The following is a 21166-nucleotide window of genomic DNA, read 5'->3' on the forward strand; positions in this document are numbered from 1 at the left end:
CTCCCTCAGCCTGTCCTCACAGAACATTGCTCCATGCTGAGGCCATCACATCCCTGCCCTGTGGCACACATGGGCCAGGGCAGGCTGCCTTCCCTTAGGTGAGCCCAAAGGGTCCATCTCCAAGGCTGAGCTGTACTCACAGAAGGCTCATTTACATTCATACCTGCATGCCTCAGGCTCACTCCAGCACCCTGTGCAGACAATCTGATATTAGTGGAACACTCAGAGGCTTTTATTACAGTTGTGTTTTCCTCTTGTTTACTATTGCTTTTACTATTGTTGTTGTTTATTAAAGTGATTGCTTTGAGCAGTCACAGAGCTGTATACCCAGTTCCCATGGAGCTGCCACCCCAGACAGCTCTCCAGTTATGCTTCCCTGATGACTACTTGCCTAGACCAAGTTTTTATTGCTTCTTCTCACCCTCCCTGAGAGCAGCTCTGTGGTTTTCTGCTCTGCACCAGCCAATGGCATCTCGTTTCCTTTATACTCATTGGACTGGTTGACCACTTGCTACCCCACTGTTCACAAACTCATGATGAAAAGGGCAGCCACAGACAAAGAACTGCTGCAGGAGGGTTTCATCCAGAACTGCAGTGGGGAGGGAGAGGGTTTTAATATTTTTTTTCTCTAGTCCTGTTTATTTTTAAAAACAAATCATGCAGTTTAATTCTTTAGTCCAGCTGCACACACATACACACCCCCACCCCCCCTTATCCTCCAACCATGTCCTCTGCTTCATTGTACCACAGAAATGATGTGGTTGTTGGGTGAGGGTAGGCAGGAGCAAAGTCGACCTCCACACTGCTGTGTCTCTTCCTCTGATTCCCCTCCTCTCTGTGCAGCAAGAGGGAATGTTTGCAGAACAGCCTCCAGGGAGTCACTGTGAGGGAGGGTTGGAGCTTGAACACTTCGTTTACTTTGTGTGTCAGGAAAGCTTGTTTCAAATCTGTAGAAATATAGAATTTGTGCCATATTTCTTGGCTGTGCTAGGAAAAAGCAAACTGTGGAGAATATGCCCTCGCTAACTTTCCACCACTGCTTAAATGTGACCTTCTGCTGCTCCTCTGCCCCTGTGGCACTGCAGCATTCCCAAAACACTGACCCTGGTGCTGTTCTGCTTTACCCAACTGTGAGAATCAGCAGCTTCTTCTTGTGCTGTTAGAGCTCCATTTGTTCTTGAGAGCCCTATTTATCAACAGCCTCAAGATAGACCTTTGTTTTGTTTTGGTTTTTTGTTTTGTTTTGTTTTGTTTTGTTTTGTTTTGTTTTTTGAAGCCATTTTGTTCTTCCCCCCAGATCCAAAGTGCCCAGGGGACGTGGATCTCCAAAGTGGTGACTGGGACATCAAGACAATTACCAGCTCCCTGAAGTTTTATCTCAGGTAGCACTGCACAGGCAAAGGAGAAACATGCCTGCTGTAGAAACCTTTCATCCTACTGGGAAAGCTGTTGAAGTAACACTGGCTTGGAGGGAGATGCCACTGGGGTGGTGCTGGAGGGCGTTGACATCAGTCACAAGTGGGTCTGAGCTGAGTTTTCTTTCTGGTTATTGCAGGAACTTGTCTGAACCTGTCATGACCTACAAGCTCCACAAAGAGTTGGTCCAGGCTGCCAGTAAGTTCCTCAGCTGCCCTGCCCTCACAGCCAATGTGCATCACAATCGCTTGGCAGAGCTCTGCCAGCCCAACATCGGGGGTCCAGCTGCTTCCCCGTGCAGAAAGAGGAGTCACTCCCTCTGCTGAGTGCTTCATTGTGCAAGGGAGGTGGTGCTGGTTCTTGCTTTTGCTGTTGCAGTGCTCTTCTCTAAGAGAGTTTCATGCTTTCAGAGCCAGGAGAGCCAGGGGATGTCCACATACCTGCAATCAGCACAAGCGTCCCAGAAAAATTCTTTCTTGATACTGTTAATGTATTTATTTCCAAACCTGTGAGGGAATGGGATGTGCTGTTGTTGCACAGATAGATAGGTGCTCCTTTTGGGCTGTAAGATTTGTCCTGGCATGTTGGCTACAAAGTGTCTACCAGTACACAAAAGACGTTTTTCTGCTGCAGCTCTTGGAACTGAGCCACAGCCAGCATTAGCAGAGATAGCCAAGTAACATGGGTGTGCTAAAGCAGCCAGTCCTTGGGTGTCCTCTTGTAATGGCCATTTCAAATAAACCATAATAATCTGGGCTGGCTGCATCCTCTGAGCATGCTGAGAGCCTGCATGCTGAGATGGGGACCAGAGGGACAGAGGGAGCTGGTTATCTCCCTCAGCATGAGAGCACTGGCATGTGGAAACGTGTGGCACACTGAGGCACTCTGGATGAAAGCATCCTTCACAGCCTTCTGGAGTCAGGGGAGGGCAGGAGAGCTCCTGCCTCTCCTCACTGTGGGTCTGCAGGGAATGAATAACACTTGTTCTGTCTTTGGAAAGGAAAAATTTCCACCACCTATTGACTGAGCCCAAGCCCAAGATTTATTAGTCTCAGAAGTGGTTCAGTGAGTGGTGGCTGGGTACGTGCAAAACCCTCATCCCTTCCCTACCTTCCCTCAGAAACTTGGACCATTGAGCTTCCCAGCTACCAAGATCCCACCCTATTCTTTTCACACAGAGTATCTTATTGTTTCTTGATTATTTATGCCTCTAAGGGTGACCTCTTTGGGTCAGGGACTCCATTTTTTTTCCCCTGCAAGACACGTTAACACGTTGTTTAGGGTGACAGCTCTCTGGGCTGATAAGACACCCAGCAGAGAGGCCAGCCATGGGCTGCTGTGCAGGGCAGTACCTGGCCATGCTCAGAGGCAGTGTGCAACCCTGAGCTCCCTTCAAGCTTCATTTCTCCCTCTTTCCACTTCATTTTGTTTCTCACAATGATTACCCTGTGGCTGTGCAATCTCACTTTCCTTCTGCCTCACGTCACTGGGTTCAGCCAGCCCTGTCCTGCAGAAGGAACAGCTCCCACAGATTTTCTTTGCCTTTGTCTTTCTCTCCTGGTATTTACTTTGTGAAAGTGGTGGGCACAAACTTTTCTTTGTGTTATGTTTTCCCCCAGAGTCTGAGAACCTGGATTACAGGCTGGGAGCCATTCACACGCTGGTCTATAAACTCCCTGAGAAGAACAGAGAGATGTTAGAGCTCCTCATCCAGCACCTTGTCAAGTAAGCAGGGCTTCTTCTCTCAAGCCAAAGTAAGGGGAATAATGGAATCACCTTGATGGTAGGGTTTGCAAAATTCTACTCACCACAGTCCCCCTTAGGGTTTACATTTAGACTGCACAAATGGTGTGATTATCCCTGCTACCTGCTGCACTGAGTGGTGCTTCTCTAATTACCAGCTTCAGCCCCTTGCTGAGAAGCACCGAGCAGAAGATAATTCAAAAATGGAAAAAAGAAGATAATCCAAAAATGGTGCCATGGCCTCTCTATGGGGCAAGGAGCTCTGGCTGGGTGGTCCTGCCTGCAGATGTGTGTGTGGGGGGGTGGTTTTAGAAACCTTCCTGTGTAAGTAGCAGAGCTGAGCATGCCTGGTGTGCAGGCCAGTGGAGCCAATACTGCACTTGTGGTCACTGTGTTTATTCCTGCAAGTGTTTACTCTTGAAGTCCATCCCCTCTCCCCTTCATGCTGACAGAAACCTCTTTAACATCAGAGCTGCAGAGCAAGCCCAGGATTCATTTTGTGTCAGCTTCAGGGTATCTCTCTTCTGGTCCACTCCTGGAAGAAGGCAGTGCCCACCTAAGCACCATTCAGTCAGCCATCAGTGCTGCTCCAAGGCTTGCACAGTCCTCCAGAGCTTGAAGGCTGCTGGACAGCCAGAGCTCCATGCTGTGCAAGCAGTGGTGCTGTGTAGAGATTTATTGACGACCTCCATAGTGTGCTCCCCACAGCCAGTCCTCCTCCTTCAGAAGGAGGGGAAAATAAAGCCAGAAGTCAGCTCTGGATAAACAGGGTCTTGTGATTGAAATGCTGCCTTTTGTGTGTGTGTTGTGCAGATGACTTGATTTCAGGGTTAAAAGAGGAGCTGGGAATGGAAAGGGATCAAATAAAACAGCTGCCAGCATGTTGCTCTCCCAACCAGCTCCCTTAGCCAAGCACGTGTGTCATAGCCAGAGACATGTTTTATCCTGGTAAGCTTAGGAAACAAATCCTCCTGAGACAGAATGAAGAGAATTGAATGACTGCTTCTTACTCTACCCCTTAATTTCTTGGGCTTAAGATCTGTTTGGAAGACACCAAGCCCTCTTCCTTCCTTCTTTCTTTCTTTCTTTCCTCTCTGCAGCGTTTGTGAGCACAGCCGAGAGAATCTGATGTCGCCGTCTAACATGGGGGTGATATTTGGACCTACCCTCATGCGAGCACAGGAGGACACCGTGGCTGCAATGATGAACATCAAGTTCCAAAACATAGTAGTGGAGATCCTCATTGAGCACTTTGGGAAGGTATGGATGGGCAGCAGCCCCAGGAGCCTTCACAAAACTCCCGGCTGCTCCATCATATTCATGCAAACTGTTGCTGTGGCAACACTGTAGAGTTCTGGCTCCTTCCTGAAGCCTCCTTGGAGGCTGCATATGTTTTATGTAATGTACTGTTCTGAATGCTTCAGAAGGAAGCAAAAAGTGTTGTAGGTACCTTCCTTACTGTCGCCTTCAAGCTAGGCTTCAGCTACATTAAGACTCAAAAGAATCATTAACAATCATAGAACCACAGAATCATAGAATGGTTTGGGGTTGGAAAATGGTTGCACGATTCTAGTTCTGAAGGAAACCCTGCATCTAGGGGTTTTGGTTTTCTTTTTAAATAAGAGGAATCTCTTGGAAAGGAAAACCTATTCTAGGCAATTCTGGACATTCTGTTCCAGGCAATTCTAGACATGACAGGGCTTTACACTTCTCTGTGCTATAGGCAGGAGCTAGACCGGAGCATAACTGGTTCCAGTGGGCACAAAGCAAAATGAAGCACTATACAACTATTAATACAGGGAAAGACAACCCAAAGCAGGCCAGTATTGAAAGGCTGATGACAATCATTCAGCTGTTCAGCTGCAGGTGCAGAGATGGAGTGGGTAGGGCTGGGGAGGGGAACTCCCTATGGGGCAGGGCTCTCCACAGGCCTCCAGCAGTTTTTTGGCTTGCATGGGACTGCTCTTGAGTGTTTCTGTCTGCAAGCACTGCCTCAACACACAGCCTGGCTTGGTCTGCTGTGTTGGATGCCAAAGTTTAACTTGTGGAGAGCAGCTTTTTGTGATGTGGCATTTTGTCTCCTGATGAAAGCAGATTATTCCACCATCTCCTGTGGCAGCACTTCCTTCTCATGATCTCTGTATTGTGGCTCAGGGTGGCTGGAGGATGATCCAGCTGTCTGTTCACTATCAAACACTCAAGCAGCCTTTGCATTCAGATCAGCACAGAGATCAACTTGCTCTCCTTGTAGGAGCACAAGGTTCAGAGGAAGGAGTTGTCCTTCATACTGCTTGATACGACAGTGTCCAAGCAATCTCTCGTGTCTTAGAGGAGGGGAAAGTCTGAAACCATCCCTTGCAGGGTGTTTCTTGCTGTACAGAGGATGGGGCAGTGCTCCCAGCAGACAGGGCAGCACACAAGCAGAAGTACAGCTCCTTTTTGGGGAGAGGAAGTGGAGGCTGAAGCTGGAAGAGCAGGGCTCTTGCACAGGTGAATGTGGTGTCAGAGCAACCAAACAGGGACCAGATAGGCAGTGTAGGAGTTGGCCATAGTGGCGAGGGCTGAAACCAGAGAAAGAGGATGAAAGAGCTCAGAGAGGCCTTTGAGTACCCACCTGAAAATGACAAGCGAGCTTCTTTGTAGGGCTCTGCAAACGCTTTTAATAACTTCCTGCAGCAAAACAGAGAATTGTTTGTGTGCTGGCAGCCTCACACAGCTCGCTCCAGAAGTGAGCCTCTCTTCTCCCCTCCCGTACAGCCCACGGTGCAGGCTGTCAACACACCGTTTACACTGCTACCTCCCAGAGCTGGAATGACATCTTTCATTAAGCCAGACATCCCTCTGCTTGCTTTTAATTTCTTCAGTAATAAGGTTAACTTAGTAGCATTTATTAGATTGAGCTGCTAAGTTCAGCGCCAGAGTTTAAAGAGCCTTCAGCTCACACATGAGCAAACACTTCAAATGAGTCTGCAGGAGGAGAGGGATGTGGTATATACAGTGCAATATGAAGTCTCTGAGGACAAAGTAACTATTCCTGAAGTCTTTGTGGATAATTGCTGTTGCCACAGCTTATATTTCAGTTAAATTAAATGAGTTGCTCGCCCCAGAAAAACCTTCTTTACTCTACAAACCTTCTATATATGAGGGTCTGTCAATATTGTTGTACATCGGGGTTGTTTAACTTGGGTTTTCATTTAGAAGGCAGAAGCAAAGCAGAAGCTGCCCCCACAGCTTTCAGAAGAGCAGTTTGTGGTGGGGGTTAGCATGCTTTTCAGATGTGGAAAAGCATCTCGTGAGGACAGCATTCTATGGTCCTTGTTTAAGCATCTGTGGGGAGCTTAACACTTCTTTGTCTTTAAAAACAGTCTTGGATTCTTGTCAATGTGTAGGAACAAGGTTGATGTCTCCAGAGCTTGCCTTGCTGCAGGAAGTAGTCCTTTGCTGTTTCAATAGTACATGAGCTGCTACTCCTAAGTCATGGGCTGTTAATGTCACAGCAAAGTCATCTGAATCCTGGGGTAGGGAACATGTAGGACCCTGCATTCTGGAGTGGAGAAAACATTCCACCCCTGCAAAGAACAGAGCCTCTGTTGGCATTAAGCATCATCAGCACCATAGTGCCACTGAACTGGGACAGAAGGAGAGCTGAAGTGACCAGACTGGGGTTTGGAGCTCGCCTGGGCCCTGGGTGTGCAGTTCCTCCTGTCCAGTTGCAGAGCAGGGCAGGCCAAGGCAGAGCAAGGGCCAGGTTCCAGTGCATGATTTTGCATGGAAAGCCTGGGCAGATGGGGCTGGGAGCAGCTCAGGTCCAACCTCACCCCTGTGCTGCCCAGATAAGGGAGGTGTGGGGAGCCTGGCTGCCACCCTCACCCTGGCACATGCTGCCTGCTTTTTGTGATCAAGCAGTTTAAAGTGGGAAAGTGTTTTTCTCTCTCAGCCCCCACCTTGACCTTCTAGAACTGCTCTTTGGCTGGCAGAAGGATGAATATGCTTTAGGCCTCAATTACATCATTTCAATTTTGTTTTCCTGTGTGACACAACAATATTGTTCTTCCCTGACAAAGGGTGCACTGGGGGACCAGTTGCTCTGCTTATTGGTAGGCTTGGCACCAGCTCTTGCCCTCTGGGCTTGAGCCTTCTGTCAATGCTAAGGAAGGGACCAGCTTTGTGTTGTCCCAGGATGGGAAGTGTAGTCTTGGGTCACAGCAGCCTACTCCATCTGTAGTAACCCCCTTTTAAAAGCTGCCTGTACATTTAATTAATATCCATGGGGGGAGGGGGGGAAGGCACAAAGAGCAGGTGGTTTTCATCCTCAGTGTGCTGCTTCAGATCTTCAGGGGCCTGCCCAGAAGCTCAGTTCTTTTTCTTGGGAAAAAAAACAACACTGTCATAAACAAGAACCTCTAAATCAAATCCAACCAAATAGGTAGTGTATGAGCAGTAAGAAAAGGGGATAAAACTCCTGAGAAGCATTGGGTTTATGCCAGTATTTCATCCAAGATAATTCCCAAGTGCCACACACTCCATTGTAAGCCAAGAGCTGAAGGGTTTCTCAGCCTTAAATCTAAGCCAGCTCCATGGTGCTTTCTGTAGATTGTATCACCCAAGTGCTGTGGGGAACTTGATGCTTCTCAGAACCTGTTGGCTTCTGCTCCAGGGTTGTTTACTGCTACACTTTTGGCCTGTGTTGGTGATTTTGCTGCATTAATTAGTGCAGCACTGTGGCTGCTGCAGTGGCTGTGCAAGGTACAGAGCAGGAGAGCCCATGGCAGGATGTGTCACTGGAGACACCACTTAAAGCATCAGCCCTGCTCCAGCTCCTCTCTAGCCCCAGGGCTTCCCTGGGTGCCCCTGACCCCTCAGAGTGGCTGGTTCTCACCTCTCCAAAAAGGCTGGAGGTTGGCAGGGCAGATGAGGACCCTGCCAGGTTCCTGTCAGCTGTGGCTGGTTGGAGTGGTGTGGGGCAGCTGAAGCTTTTCAACCCTCCTGGGTCAGTCAGAGGTGACTTGGGCTGCAGACAGCTTCTGCTGGAGAGCAGAGAGGAGCAGCAGGGCAGCCCTTAGCAGAGGCAGCAGGTGGCAGGGGCTGGGTCTGTGCTCCTGATCTGACTCAACCTCCTGACTCCATCTGCTGCGAGCTGCCTTTTGATGACAGGCAGTTAATGAGGTGAAGATCTGAGGATGGCATTCAGCTTGATGGGACAGGAGGGTCATCTAAACATGTCTGCCTTTACAGATCTATTCTGGGCCTCCAGAAGACACCACTGCACCCCCAGTGCCTCCTCCCAGGGTGACTGCTCGGCGGCACAAACCCATCACCATTTCCAAACGTCCCCTTAGGGAGAGACCTGTCTTCTTTGGAGCTTCTGTGGAAGAAAGTGCAGGTCAGTCTGGCTGTTCCCTGGTACCTTACCTGCCTCTCACCTCTCCTGTTTCTGTTAACACCTTTCTCAAAACAGAGAGGGTAACAATAAGACAAGTGTACTTCCCAGGTGAGGAAGACAGCAGAGAGAGAGAGGTCTGTTGGTCAGTGAGAAAGGAAAGCAAGAAAACCTCCTCACAGATAGGCTGTGTCATCTCACAACTCCAGCTCCAGGGGGATTTCTCTTCTTCTGTTGCTTGCAGTGTTCTTCCTTAGCTAAACTGAAACTGGTTCTCGTGTGTGAGAAGAGCAGTGGAGAGGTTTTGCAGCTTCAGAGGCAAGAACACAAAGTGATGGAAATGCAAATGGGGAGCAGAGTTGGTGGGACAGTGAGAATGGGTCCAGGCTGGGAGTGACTGCCTGTTGCTAGAGCTTTGTTCCACCAGACCCTGACAGGGTGTGCAGGGTTGGACCAGCTGCTGTAATTTCACACCAGAGCAAGAGCTCTGCAGCACTTTTTCAGGACCCAGTGACAGGGTTTTCTAGACCAGGTACAAGCCTGCTGTTGATTTCACTTGATTGTAAGGAAATGTGAGGCCCTTACTGTCACATCAAAGGGCACATCGATTCAAAGTCATGTTTCTGCCTCCACCCAATTTACTCTGTGCCCTAGATCACATCATCACCAAAGAAACAAAAGGTCTTTTTCTCTGTTAAAGCTTTCAGGGCTCTGCTAATATTTTAGGCTTAATACTCCAAGTGTACTTCCTGGCACCAGCAAAACATGATTGATTCAAATTGCTGTTGGAATTCACAAGGCTGCTCCTGTGGGGAGAGGTGGCCTTGAATTTAAATGTTTCCTCAAATGGGGAGCAGAAGCTGCAAGGGTGCAGTCACTTTCCACAGTGAGAAGGATGAGACTGGTGGGTTGTGAAGCATGGTGCATATCTGCTGTGAGCAGGAGTCTTGGGAATTGCAAAGAAACCCAGGAGTACATCCTGTGATTCTCAGCCTTGATTCACTTTTCTTTATTCCTCAGCACTTGTGTGAGTCACTTGCTGTTTATGTTCTGTTCAGGGTGAGGATCTCTTGATCCCCTGCTGCAAGTGTCCTTGTCCCTCAGTATGGCAGGAGCTAGGTGGCTCTGGCAAGAGCTCTGCACTGCCACAGGCAGAGACACCCCCCCACACATACATCACTGTCCTGCTTCCTAAGCAGGGTCCTGAGCTGGTCCAGACCTCAGAAATGATCCAAGGTCTGGAACCCCTCTGCTGTAAGGACAGGCTGAGAGAGTTGGGGTTGTTGAGGCTGGAGAAGAAAAGACTCTGGGGAGCCCTTCTTGTGTGCTTTCAGTACTTAACGGACCTGTAAGAAAGATGGGGACAGACTGTATCCTCAGGGCCTGTTGTGACAGGACAAGGGCTGATGGTTTGAACTGAAGAGGGAGATTCAGACTAGATGGAAGCTCCCTTTGATGGTCCCTTCCCACACAAAGCAGTCTGTGGTTCTGTGGTTGTAACCCCAAGTCTTTCTGTCCCTTCGGCCCCGCAGCAGACCGGCAGGGGCAGACCCCCAACGGCAGCAGCAGCAGCGTCGGCACAGAGGTCCCCAAACCGCTGCACCGCAGCCGCCTGCCCGCGCCCCGGCCGGGCGGGGACGAGCCGGGACGAGCGGCCGCCGAGGGCCGGCCTGACCCGCGGGCAGAGGCGGAGCTGGGGAAGCTGGCGGCCAGGCTGCAGGACGGAGGGGTGAAGCCAGCCATCAAGGCTGCCAACGGGGTGGTGGCCAGCCCTGCACTGAGGACCTCCACGCTGCAGGCCAGGAGACCTGCTCCCAGGCCAGGGATCTACGGCAGAGAGGGTGAGTGTGTGCCCAGGGCTGTGGCTTGTGCCCAGGGCTGTGGCTTGTGCCCAGGGCTGTGGCTTGTGCCGGGCTCCCGGACAAGGTGAGGCAGAAGATGTTCTCCCGGGGAGATCCAGAGGTGCCTGAGCCAGCCCTCCCCACTGCGCATCGTGTGCTGGGATGACTGGAGTTGGGTGGCAGGCTTCTCACCTGCAGTCCTCTTAAAGTAGCTCAGCAGGAGGGGTTTGGAGACCAGAACAGCTTGAGGGTTTGATCCAGCACTGGCCTCTGGGGTTGTCCCAGATTATTTCAGACAGCAAACAGTAAGACCACCTTTGGTCTGTGGCTTACTGGGGTTGCTGCTGCTGCAGGGTTTCAGAGCAGCCTGCAGAGCCTGGTACTGGTGCTGGTGGCAGCACCTAGCTGGCAGATGCCACCAGTGTCAGATGAAGCAGGATTTCCATGCAATAGCCAAGGCTCAGCTTGTTCTGAGCTCAGCCTAGCTCAGTGGACTTACAAAATCCACCTTTGAGCAGCAATAGAAAGACCATTAACCCCCCCAGCAATTTGCACCCACTCTAACCAGCCATCAGTGCTCTGGATGGCCAGGGCACTCCTCAGCAAAGATGGGGAAAATGGCAAAAGTCAGTTTCACATTTTGATTTCTGCTGGTTTTATCTGCCAGACCCCTGTGACTCAGCTCCTGGCTCACCGAGGCATTCCTGAGAACACTTATTTCAGCTGTTGATCAGTTGGTGTTAAATATAAATTATGATTATTATTTCTAGTCTCTGGAGCTTGATACAGAAAGCTATTACAAGTAGAAACAATTCACAATTTGGGCCAGGTCTGAGCTGTCATTGCCCATTTCAGGGGTGGAATGCAGGTGGGTGTTGGTGGATCTTTGTGTCTGTAGATGCTGTCCCCTGTGCCTCTGGAGAGCTGGCTCCAGAACACTTTGTGTTGTTGCGACTGGGGAGGGCACCTGGTGCTGAGTTTTATAAAGCACTCAGGCCAGTGGTTGTAATAAAAGTCATCTTGCTTTCTGCAATCTGCCAGCTTCTGGGTCTGACAGCCCCACAGCCTTGTACTGAGGGAATGACAACCAGGCTGAATTCTTGACACATGACTCCCTGTGCAGCGGGGAGTTGGTAGGTGGCCAGGCAAACATCAAATCCATCTGACGGACGCTGCTGGCTAAATTGGAATTTGTACTGTAAATGGTAGGTGGAAATCTGCTTTCAGAAGAGGGAGATAGCTTTTAAGGCTGATTTATACATCAGCTGCACTTAGTGCCTCCGTGGTTTATGGGTTTGCATTATCAGACGTGGCGTGCTGACAGCATGTCCCGGAGCCACAGCTCATAAACCACCCCTGCTTGCGGATCCTTGGACGCGGGGCGAGGAGATCACTGAAGCAGTAGTAAAGTCCTGTTACATCTGTACTGATACTTGCCAATCAGTGCTGGAAGAACAATGGATTGAGAATCCAAGAGGAAGAATAGGCTGAAGGGTCAGAAATCCTTGTATTGAGCGATTCATGTCATGGAGCTTACCAAGGAGAGCATTTAGGATCAGGATTTACAAACACAAGGCTGGAGGAAAGGAGAGTTGGCTCAGGACTGGTGTTTGAGATGCATGCCAGAGTACCATAAGGTTCAGTGGCTAAGGGGTTGACAAAGCCTTGGTTAAGTAATTGCAGCAACTGATTATGTTAGAAAACAAGAAAACATCTTTGACTTCTAATCAGAAACAGGACTCTCTAGCAGTGGAAATGTTTAAATTGGAAGGGCAGGAACCCAGCCCTTCAGATGGTTTTGAGCCCTGTGAACGGCCGGAGGAGAGGGACTGAGGGAAGGTGTGGGGCCAGCAGAGGTGTCAGGTGAAGTCTGGCACTTACTCCTTATTCACTTAACCCTTGAAAGTCTCCAAGGGATCAGTGAGTAATGAGGTTGGCTGGACCTTGGGGAACAAAGGCAGCTGGGGCTGGAACTCCTGTGAACAGAGCAGAAATCTGGGGGAGTGCCACTGGTGAAGGAAAACGTTTGGAGAAGCAGCAACCCCAGGCTGCAGGGATCACCTGTTTGTGCTGTTCCTCTTGCTGTTGATGGGCAGCACTGCACAGGTTTTGTTTCAGAAAACTGGTTCCCAGGAATAGCATCCCTGCAACCAGCAGCTCTATCAGGTTTGTCATCACAGGGTCCAACATCTGCCCTCTGCCTGCTGCCAGGAGGGCTGTGCTGGGGCAAGCAGACTGGGAACTGCCTTTTCCTCAGAGTCTCCCTGAACTCTGGGTACTGGCTGCTGTCAGAGGGAGGTTGTTGGAGCAGACGAGGAGAACTAAGCCTTGAATGCCTCTTGATAACCATCTAGCCCTCTGTCAAAGCTTCCTACTCAGGCCTTGTAACCTTCCACCTTGCAGGCGAGTGCGATGGTGTCCCTAAGCCACGATCCCATGGGGACAAGCCCGTGATAACACGTCCCCCTGTGAGACCTCCAGACCCACCATGCAGGACTTCCATCCCTCCCAGGCTGGAGCAGAAGCCAGATCTGATAGCAGGAACAGCAGAGGACACGCCTGCATCCGTGTAAGCTAGCAGTGCTCAGCGGGCCTGTGGTACCCAGCTGGGCAGCTTGGCCCAAGGGGGCTGCTAATGCCCATGGGCTTGAGGAGTGTGCAGGAGGATGGGCTCAGCCCGGGTGGCAGGAGCAGGAGCTGGTGTCCCCTGTGGGGAGTTTTGTGAGATGAGGAGCAGAAATACCACATTGGTTTCCAGTGCTGGGGGCATACACTGGCTGGAGCCTGTGGACTCCCCCTTCAGCAAGCATGGCTTTGATGTCATGCTGGAAAGCTGTGCAGTGGGCACAGCCCAGAAGGGAAACATGCCCATAGCAAGTCATAGAAGGGGAGGGGTTGGAGCTGACCTCTGGAGACCATGTAGCCCAACCCCACTGCTAGTGCAGGGTCACCTAGATCAGGTTACACACCAATGCATCCAGGAGGGTTTGAGATCTCTGCAGAGAAGGAGACTCCACAGCCTCTCTGGGCAGCCTGCTCTGAGGCTCCAGCACCCTCACAGGAAAGAAGTTTCTCCTTAAGTTCAAGTGAAACCTTCTGTGTTCTAGTTTGTACCTGTTGCCCTTTGCCACTGGGCACCACTGAAAAGAGCCCAGCCCCATCCTCATGACCTCCATCCTCTGATCCTACATGCATTTATAAGATCCCCTCTCATTCTTCTGTTTTCCAGGCTAAAGAGCCCCAAGGCTCTCAGTCTCTCCTCCTAAGAGGCTGGGCTGGAAGAACAAAGCTCTGACCCTTCTCTGGCACAGCCCTGGGGCTGAGCTTTGCCCTGTCACCTTCTCTGTTGTTTCTGATGTCAGTGAATCTGGAGAGCCCCCTCCCTGCCTGGCCCTGAGCAAGCCTCTCAAATGAGGCTCTTCTAGGGGAAGAACAAGATCCAGCTTGGATCTCTCTTAAGGAAACTGGGCTGTGTTCAGCTTCCTTATCAGATCCCTTTCAGATTTTAAAGAGACAAATCCTGCTGCTTTCAATGGGGATTAAAGAGAAAAGGATGACTAAAAGCCTGAGGATCTCAGATGCCCAGCAGCCAGGACTGTGCTGGCTCACTCTGCTCACTGTGCCATGCTGTGCAGCTGATCCAAGTCCTACCTGATCACTCCTTAGTTCACCAAAGGTGCTGGTGAGGCTCAGCTCCACACCCGTAGGGCAGGGTCAGGCCTTGCCTTTGCTTTCCTGAATCCTTTGTTAGAATTTGTCTTTCTGTGAAGACAACTAGAAGTTAAATGCAAAGCACATGAAAGCCAAAGGAGAGGCCATAGGAAGGGATGGGTGCAGGTTTAGAAACCAACATGCAGGATTATGAGCAAAAGCATGGAAAGAAATGGTCTGGCCAGAAGGCATCAAAGGCTCTGTGGTCAGGGCTGCCTGCAGGCAGAGGGGAACAGAGCTGGCAGCAGCAGGAGCTTGGCTGCTGCCTCAGCAGAGAAGGCATCATTAGAAGGTGATCACCTTCACCTTAGTCTGCTAATGCTCTTTTCCCTGGTGCAGAGGAGATCTAATTAGCAAATTAACAAACCTGATCTAGTGTGAGGTGTCCCTGCCCATGGCCAGGGGGTTGGAACTAGGTGGTCCTTGAGGGCCCTTCCAACCCTGACAATTCTATGATTCTAAATTGCCTTGCAGGATCACTGGAGTGACCTCTCTCCTTCTCTTTGCAGGGTGGCCTCCAGGACAAAGTTCTTTGAGACAGCTTCCCGAAGAACAAGCAAGTAAGCCTGGCCCTGGAGTGGCAGCATGGGAACAGACCTTTGCAGGGTGCTCCTGTGGAGGCAGAGCCAGTCTCCTTGGGGAGCCCCAGCCCAGGCTTCTCTTGCCTGCTACTCATGGGGCAGCTAAAATGCTGAAAGCAAGTAAAGAGCATAAAGCATAAAAGATGAGCCAGATAAGAGAGCTGATAAGCTAAATGCCAATCTGCTAAGCAATAAACAGCTCTACAGATTTCTTTTATCAGCTGTCTGGATCTGAGTCAGCCTGCTGCGTGTTGTGCTTGCTGCTCAGCCTCTGCAAGGAGCTCAGATAAGCTCATGGGAGGGATGAGGAGGAGGAGGAGGGCTGCTGAGATCGTGGCAGATGGTCAGAGGTGCGTGGCCAGAGAGTGGATGGTCCTACACACAGTGTATGTGCAGCTCTAGCTCCTCCAGAGGCTGGGTAGTGAGGGATAGCTGGGGCTGGGCTGGGACAGCAGGGCTGGGAAGTGCAGGCAAGGTGCTTTGTGGCAGCAGATTTCAATTTGAATCATAGCTGCTCACATAAGCTTCGTTTTCCTGCTCTGAAAGATCACCAGCTGCTGCCAGGAGTGCCAGCAGGTTTGTGTGTCAGTGGCAAATGCTGTCTGCTTCGTGCTGACAGCAAGTCTGCTCAAGGTCTTCAACATATCCCTGGCCTGGCTGTTGCCAAGCCTCTGTTTAGTTTGTGGATCCAATTTTGAACTTGCTTATTGCATTAACTTACGTTTCTTTGTCATTTTCTTTCGCAGTTCTTCATCACCACAAGGCAGGATCCCTGGTGATGAGAGCTGAGGTATGTGTTTATGACAATCAATCAAATAATAACCCAAAAGCACACACATGGGACTCCAGTCCAGCAGTGAGGGGGTGGCAGGAGTTCAGTGGAGGCACTGGGAGCCTCAAAAGAAAGATAAGAAACCTCCTTGCTGCAGGACAGCCTTGCAGAAAGGAAGATGCTGCCTAGAGATGGGAGTGCTGTGGCAGGGTGGGGTGAATCAGCCTGTGCTGCCCATCCTGAGCCTGCTGCTGCTCTGGTGGTGCCAAGGTCCGGGCTGGCTCTGGCTGTGTTTTTGCCATCGCTGATGAAGTTCAGCTGCTGCATAGAACATGTTTGTTTTCTTCTTCCAGACTTTGCAACCACCTCAGCCCAGCTAGACCCAGGAGATCCTCTGTGCTTGTGAAATGACTGTGTCACAGCTGAGACTTTTCCAGTTCCAGTGCCCCTGGACAGCAGTTCCAGAGCTCACTGTCACAGGCGGCTCAGGAAATTAGAAGAGAGGGAGGTGACGCTGGAGAGCAGACCCTGCCCAGATGCTTGTGTTGAACTGTTCCAGGCCCTCCACCACTCCTCTCTGCACAGGCTGTGAGGGACACTCCTGTGCCCTCACAAGGGACCATTTGCAGGGCTGAGTGAGCACCAGTGGGCTGCAGAAGGGACAGCAGGCAACAGGAGCAGCCCTCTGCCCACACGCTCGCCGGGAGGTGCCTCGGCAGGGGTGACCCCAGACAGACATTGGACTCAAAACACCAGGGGCTGCCCCCTGTGCTTGGTGCAGGGGTGGAATGACTGGGGCTGGGGTTGGCCCCACCTTGCTTGCAGAAGCTCCTTCCTTTCTGTTGTGTTTTCCTCTCTCAGTAAGCTGTAGTGTGTGTGTCAGTGTGTAGGAGCACAGCGTATGTAACTGGAAACTCTGCTCCTGCTGTGGCAGGAGGGCAGGAGCCGGAGACCATTGTGCTTAGCTCTGTGGGACATCTTCATCTCCTCCCTGGCCTCAGTGAGACTGAAACCCCTGCCTGCAGGGCAGCACCAGGCACGTCAGCAGCCTCCCAAGAGCACTGCTGGGGGAAGGAGGCAACAGGTGCTCCTCATCCTCGGCCTCTTTCTCCTCCTCCTGCTCCTGCATGAGCCACTGTTCCACCAGATTCACTTCCCATGGCCCCACCAAGAAACCTCTGTCCCAGGGTTATTCTGGTGGGCCAGCAGAGAGGTGGTGAAGAGCTGGAACTCCCTGAATGTGGGTCCAAACCCACCATTTGTTTAGAGGGACCTAGTTCCTTGTTTGTCTGTTACATTGATTTCCAATCCAAGAGGTGTCCAGTCTCCTTCCCTCAGCAGCAGCCCTGCAGATCATGCCCTTGGTCTGGAAAGTTTCTCCTAGCCAGGACCACCCCTTGTACCCTGTTAACAGCAGAGGCTTGGTTGTGGTTCCAGCTGGTGCCAGGGCTCCCTTCCTGGGCTGTAGTATTTACCTGTAAATAGGCAACCAGCAGCTTCCCTGCTTCCTCCCACAGCCCAGAGGCAGCTTCTGTGTCCCAAATGATTTTCCTTGGGTGCTGGGAGCATTCCCAATCCCATTAGCTGCTTCCCAGGTGCTCCATCCCCTCGAGCTGCTTTGTGTCCTGCCCAGGGTGGGTTTGCAGGGGGGGTGCTGCCATGGTGCCATCTCCTCCTTGCCCTGTGTGTGCATCCAGCCCCTGTTTGCTTTTTATTGCTGAATGTAATTCTGGAGTTCTCTGGACACAGATGTGTTGTGTCCATGGTGCTTCCACTCCTACAGGCCTTGCCAGTGGCCCTGCTGCTGTACTCCTGCTTTGACAGTGGCATGTCAAAGTGGCTTTGCAAAAGAACCCCCCCATGAGACCCAGTGATGCCCACACCTCCACTGGGTTACACACACCAGCTCCTCAGGGCTTTGCAGAGCTACACTGAGCCCTTCCTGCTGCACCCTCTGCCAGCAGCCAGAGAGGTGAGCAGCACCAAACCAGAGCCTGTCGTGGTGCCCTGCTCTGGGAGAGCAGGTAAGACACTGAGCCAGCAGGATGAAGTGGGAGAGGTGCCCTGGCCAGCATGGAATGGCTGTGGTCGCTGGGAAGCTTCTCCAGCAGCCCAGCTGTGGTCACTGGGAAGCCTCTCCAGCAGCCCAGCTCCCAACTGACCTGCCTGCAGCAGCCACTCAGCCTGAGCCTGCCCTTTGGTGGCATCCTCCCCTCGTGGGGTGGCTTGTCCCAGAGCTGTCAGGCCAGTGGTTCCTTCACAGGAGGCCAATGTCTCCCAAAATGCCTTCTCCTCTTGGGGCTGTGTGTTGAGGAACCCCAAGGTTTGGGAGTGCACAGGCTTCCACAGACACAGGTGGCTTGTGGTGGTGGCACCCCCACACTCACCTGGACATGGATGGCTGTGGTGGAGCCACTCCAAGCTGCTGTGGACAGGGCTGGCTCTGGCTGGCATGGAGGCTGTGCAGTGCTGGCACCCACAGTCCCTGTCCTGTTGGAGACTGTGGCTGCTGGGACACTGTGGCTGCTGCATCTCCCCCATGGCAGGGTGTGAGGGAAGAGAGGAATCCAAGGGAGCTGGGATTTGGTCTGCCCAGCCTGTGTCCTGTTAAAGACATTGTCACATGTGTCCTGCTGGCTTTTCCTGCTCTGTGTGCACAGCTGAGTGCTGGACCAACAGTGGTGGGATGTTGGGTTGTGCTGGTGGAAGGCTGGGGCACAAATCCTTGCTGCCAGAGCCAGAGGAGTGGCACAGCTCATAGGGTACACCCTGTGCAGCATGCCAGGGCCCCCAGCAGCAGCCTTGGGGCCATTCTGTTGGGTGCAAGCATGGATCATGGCAGTGTTTATAAAGTTTCCATGAAGTACAAGAAGAGCAGAGTCCCAGTGTGGTTTGTGGCCCTTTAGGCAATGCTGCAGCCATCCCATCCTCACTCAGACCCTGCAGGGAGCAGCCTCTGACACCACAAACACCCTTCTGCTTGCTTATGATTACCACAGGCACAGCTCTGGCTTCTTCCACCCACCCAGGAGCTTCTTCACCCCTCGTGGCTGTTTTCCCATCCCTCCCAGCTCTGCCATTCTGCACCAGGATTTGCTTTTCAAGCTTCTTGCTTTTATTTACCAACACGACCTCTCCCAGGAGAAAACAGCCCTTAAAGAGGAGCCTTGCAGCCTGCTTCTGAGCCTGAATTTAAGGAGAAGTGCCTGAGGTGACCCACACTGGAGCTGGCAGTGAGGTGCCAGGAGAGGTAGGATGGTCCTTGGGAAAGCATGGGGTAGGTGAGCTGCCTCCTGCTGCTTGCACTCTGCAGCCTTTGGCTTCCTCCCCAAACTGGAGGTGCAGCCTGTTTCCACAGGTTTCCTGAGTGCAGCCCTTGCTTTTTTGGTGAGGGGTTTATTATTTTAACCTGATAAGGTGATTGGAAAAGGCTGCAGCTCTGGCACTTTGAGATGACTTAATTGGTTCAGCTCTGGTGTCTGAGATTCCTCAGCCAAATGAGGGAGAGCATTCCCAACTCCACCCTTATCCAGGCACTCATTGCTGTGTTCTCAGGATCCCAGCTGACATTTTTCTGTATCCCTCCCACCCTAGTTAAAGGCTGCTGAGCTTCACAGCATGAGTCCAGGCTTGCAGGCTGGGAGCAGCTCTGTGCCTTGCCCCAGCTCCAGGGCCCTGAGCAAGAACCTGCCTTGGCACCATCTGCCCAGGCACGGTTCTGCCTTCCCCTTCCCTGCTCACCATTGTGGCACAGGGCATGAGACCCCCTCACAGTGGCCAGAACGCTCCCATGTTCCCCCAGAGACCAGCTGGAGTGGGAGTAACCCCCCAGCAGCCCCCCAGCTCCTCATCCCCTCCAGCCCTGGGACCCAGCAGTGCCCCTTATGCACCTGCACCCCCCACTGCCGGGAGAAGGAGTGGAAACGGAGTCCCTGCAGCACCATCCCCACAGCAGGACTCGCTGCAGCTCAGAGTGCTTTGGAGTCTTGGCTTTTCTTCTCTTGGCAAAGAAGAAAATGAATCCCCCTCCTGGCAGGGGGAGAGAGGGCAATGTTGGTTTGATCCCAGCTCAGTGTGTGGCAGGAGCAGGGGGCGAGTGCTGGCCGAAGTGCCCAGCTGCAGCGTGAGGCCCGTGGCACATCATGGGCACTGCCTCCTCTCTTCCCTGCTTTGTTTTCCCTGGCTCTTCAGCTGGAAAAACTAATGCCAGTGGTGAAAGCTGGCAAGACCCCAGAGCTCCACTTCAATGACTACAGCTCACCCCAGGCTGAGGAGCCTGGCACAGGACCCTCCTCAGCTCCTCTGGCTTAATGTGCAGCTCAGCTCCACTCGGTGAGCGCTCGCAGGGCTTGGGCAGGAATCTGCTCCCTCAGGAGGGCTTGGACCAGACCCAGGATTAGGAGAGCTCAGAGCTCAAGCCATTGGCTTGGCTGCGGGGTGAACCCTCTGGTATGGGGCAGAAGAGGAGCTGGGGAGGGCAGGAGTGGGCAGGCAGCTCCAGCTGGCACTAGGGCATCCCCTGGAGGTGCTCCATGGCCTGGTGTGTCCTGCCTGCCACCAGCAGAGGCAGTGGCATGGCTCTCTGTGTGTCCTTTTATAAACTGGTCTAACCCCACCACAGCTAGAGTTTGACTGACCCCCTCCAAGCAAGGACACAGCCTCCAAAATCTCACTTGCCTTGTGATTGAAAACATCCCAGTTTTCATCCCAGGAATACTTGGGGATGTTATTCCTGGGTTACCTTTGGGGTACTGGAGGACAGGGCTTTGTCAGCAAGAATGTGGGGAGGGAAATCTCAGAATGGTAGAGTTGGAAGGGACCTCCAGAGATCAGCAAGTCCAAACCCCCCTGCCGAAGCAGGATCACCCAGGGCAGGATGCAGAGGAACATATCCAGGCAGGTTTTCAAAGTCTCCAGAGAAGCAGACTCCACAACCTCTCTGGGCAGCCTGCTCCCAGTGTTCCACCACCCTCACAGTAAAGAAGTTTCTCCTCATATTGAAGTGGAACTTCCTGTGAGGACAGCTGTCCAGGACTTCCAAGGCTGGATGAGGCACTTAGTGCCATGGTCTAGTAGATAGGGTTGGGTGAGTGGTTGGACCTGATGATCTCAGAGGTCCCTTCCAACCTGGCTGATTCTGTGATTCTGTGACTTCACCTGCAGGGTGCTGTGGAAGCCAGGAAAAGATGAAGAGCAGGGCTGGACCTGGGATTGGTGTGAGGATTCAGGGAAAGCCTGGATCAAGCAAGCAGGGGTAGGTGGGCTCGAGAGCATCCCCTATGACCTGCCCTGCTGTCCCCAGACAAACCACTTGTACAAGTCTCACCTGGACCCACAGGGTTCATCCACCTGCAGCAGCCACTGTGGGACTGGCAGAAAATTCCACTGCATGAGCCACCTGGAGACACTCAGGCTCCAGGCTGCTGGTGAAGCATAAAATGCTTCAAACCCAGAACAAACTAAAGGTCCTTAGTGAAGGTGGAGAAACTGAGTGGCAGCACTGGGGAGCAGCTGGCAGTGGGCACAGCCCCACACAGTACATCCCCAATGGGCACCTCCAGTGCTTGTCCCACCCCACTCCTGTGCCCAGAGCATCCCCTGCTGGGATGGACACAGGGTCTGCATGCCTGGGTGGCATGAGGTGAAGCAGCAGCTTGAAGGTTTCTTCCCCATCCTTTTTCTGTCTCCTTCTGTCTCTAAAAATGTTCCTTTGCAGACTGTC

General features: G+C 52.1%; 1 protein-coding gene across 1 annotated transcript in view; it reads left to right on the top strand.

The window, feature by feature from the left end:
• The window catches only part of OPHN1 (oligophrenin 1), a 72342-nt gene extending 54708 nt beyond the window's left edge, over window positions 1-17634 (top strand). Inside the window, exons 15-24 of the mRNA XM_054388742.1 lie at window positions 1298-1382; window positions 1556-1614; window positions 3036-3141; window positions 4260-4419; window positions 8395-8542; window positions 10072-10380; window positions 12784-12949; window positions 14601-14651; window positions 15419-15462; window positions 15798-17634. Of these exons, the coding sequence (XP_054244717.1) occupies window positions 1298-1382; window positions 1556-1614; window positions 3036-3141; window positions 4260-4419; window positions 8395-8542; window positions 10072-10380; window positions 12784-12949; window positions 14601-14651; window positions 15419-15461 (1127 nt within the window). The 3' untranslated portion in view covers window position 15462; window positions 15798-17634. The remainder of the gene's footprint in view (window positions 1-1297; window positions 1383-1555; window positions 1615-3035; window positions 3142-4259; window positions 4420-8394; window positions 8543-10071; window positions 10381-12783; window positions 12950-14600; window positions 14652-15418; window positions 15463-15797) is intronic.
• Window positions 17635-21166: the final 3532 nt, after the last annotated feature.

Source organism: Indicator indicator, chromosome 17 (assembly GCF_027791375.1).
Source record: "Indicator indicator isolate 239-I01 chromosome 17, UM_Iind_1.1, whole genome shotgun sequence".
Lineage (NCBI taxonomy): Eukaryota > Metazoa > Chordata > Aves > Piciformes > Indicatoridae > Indicator > Indicator indicator.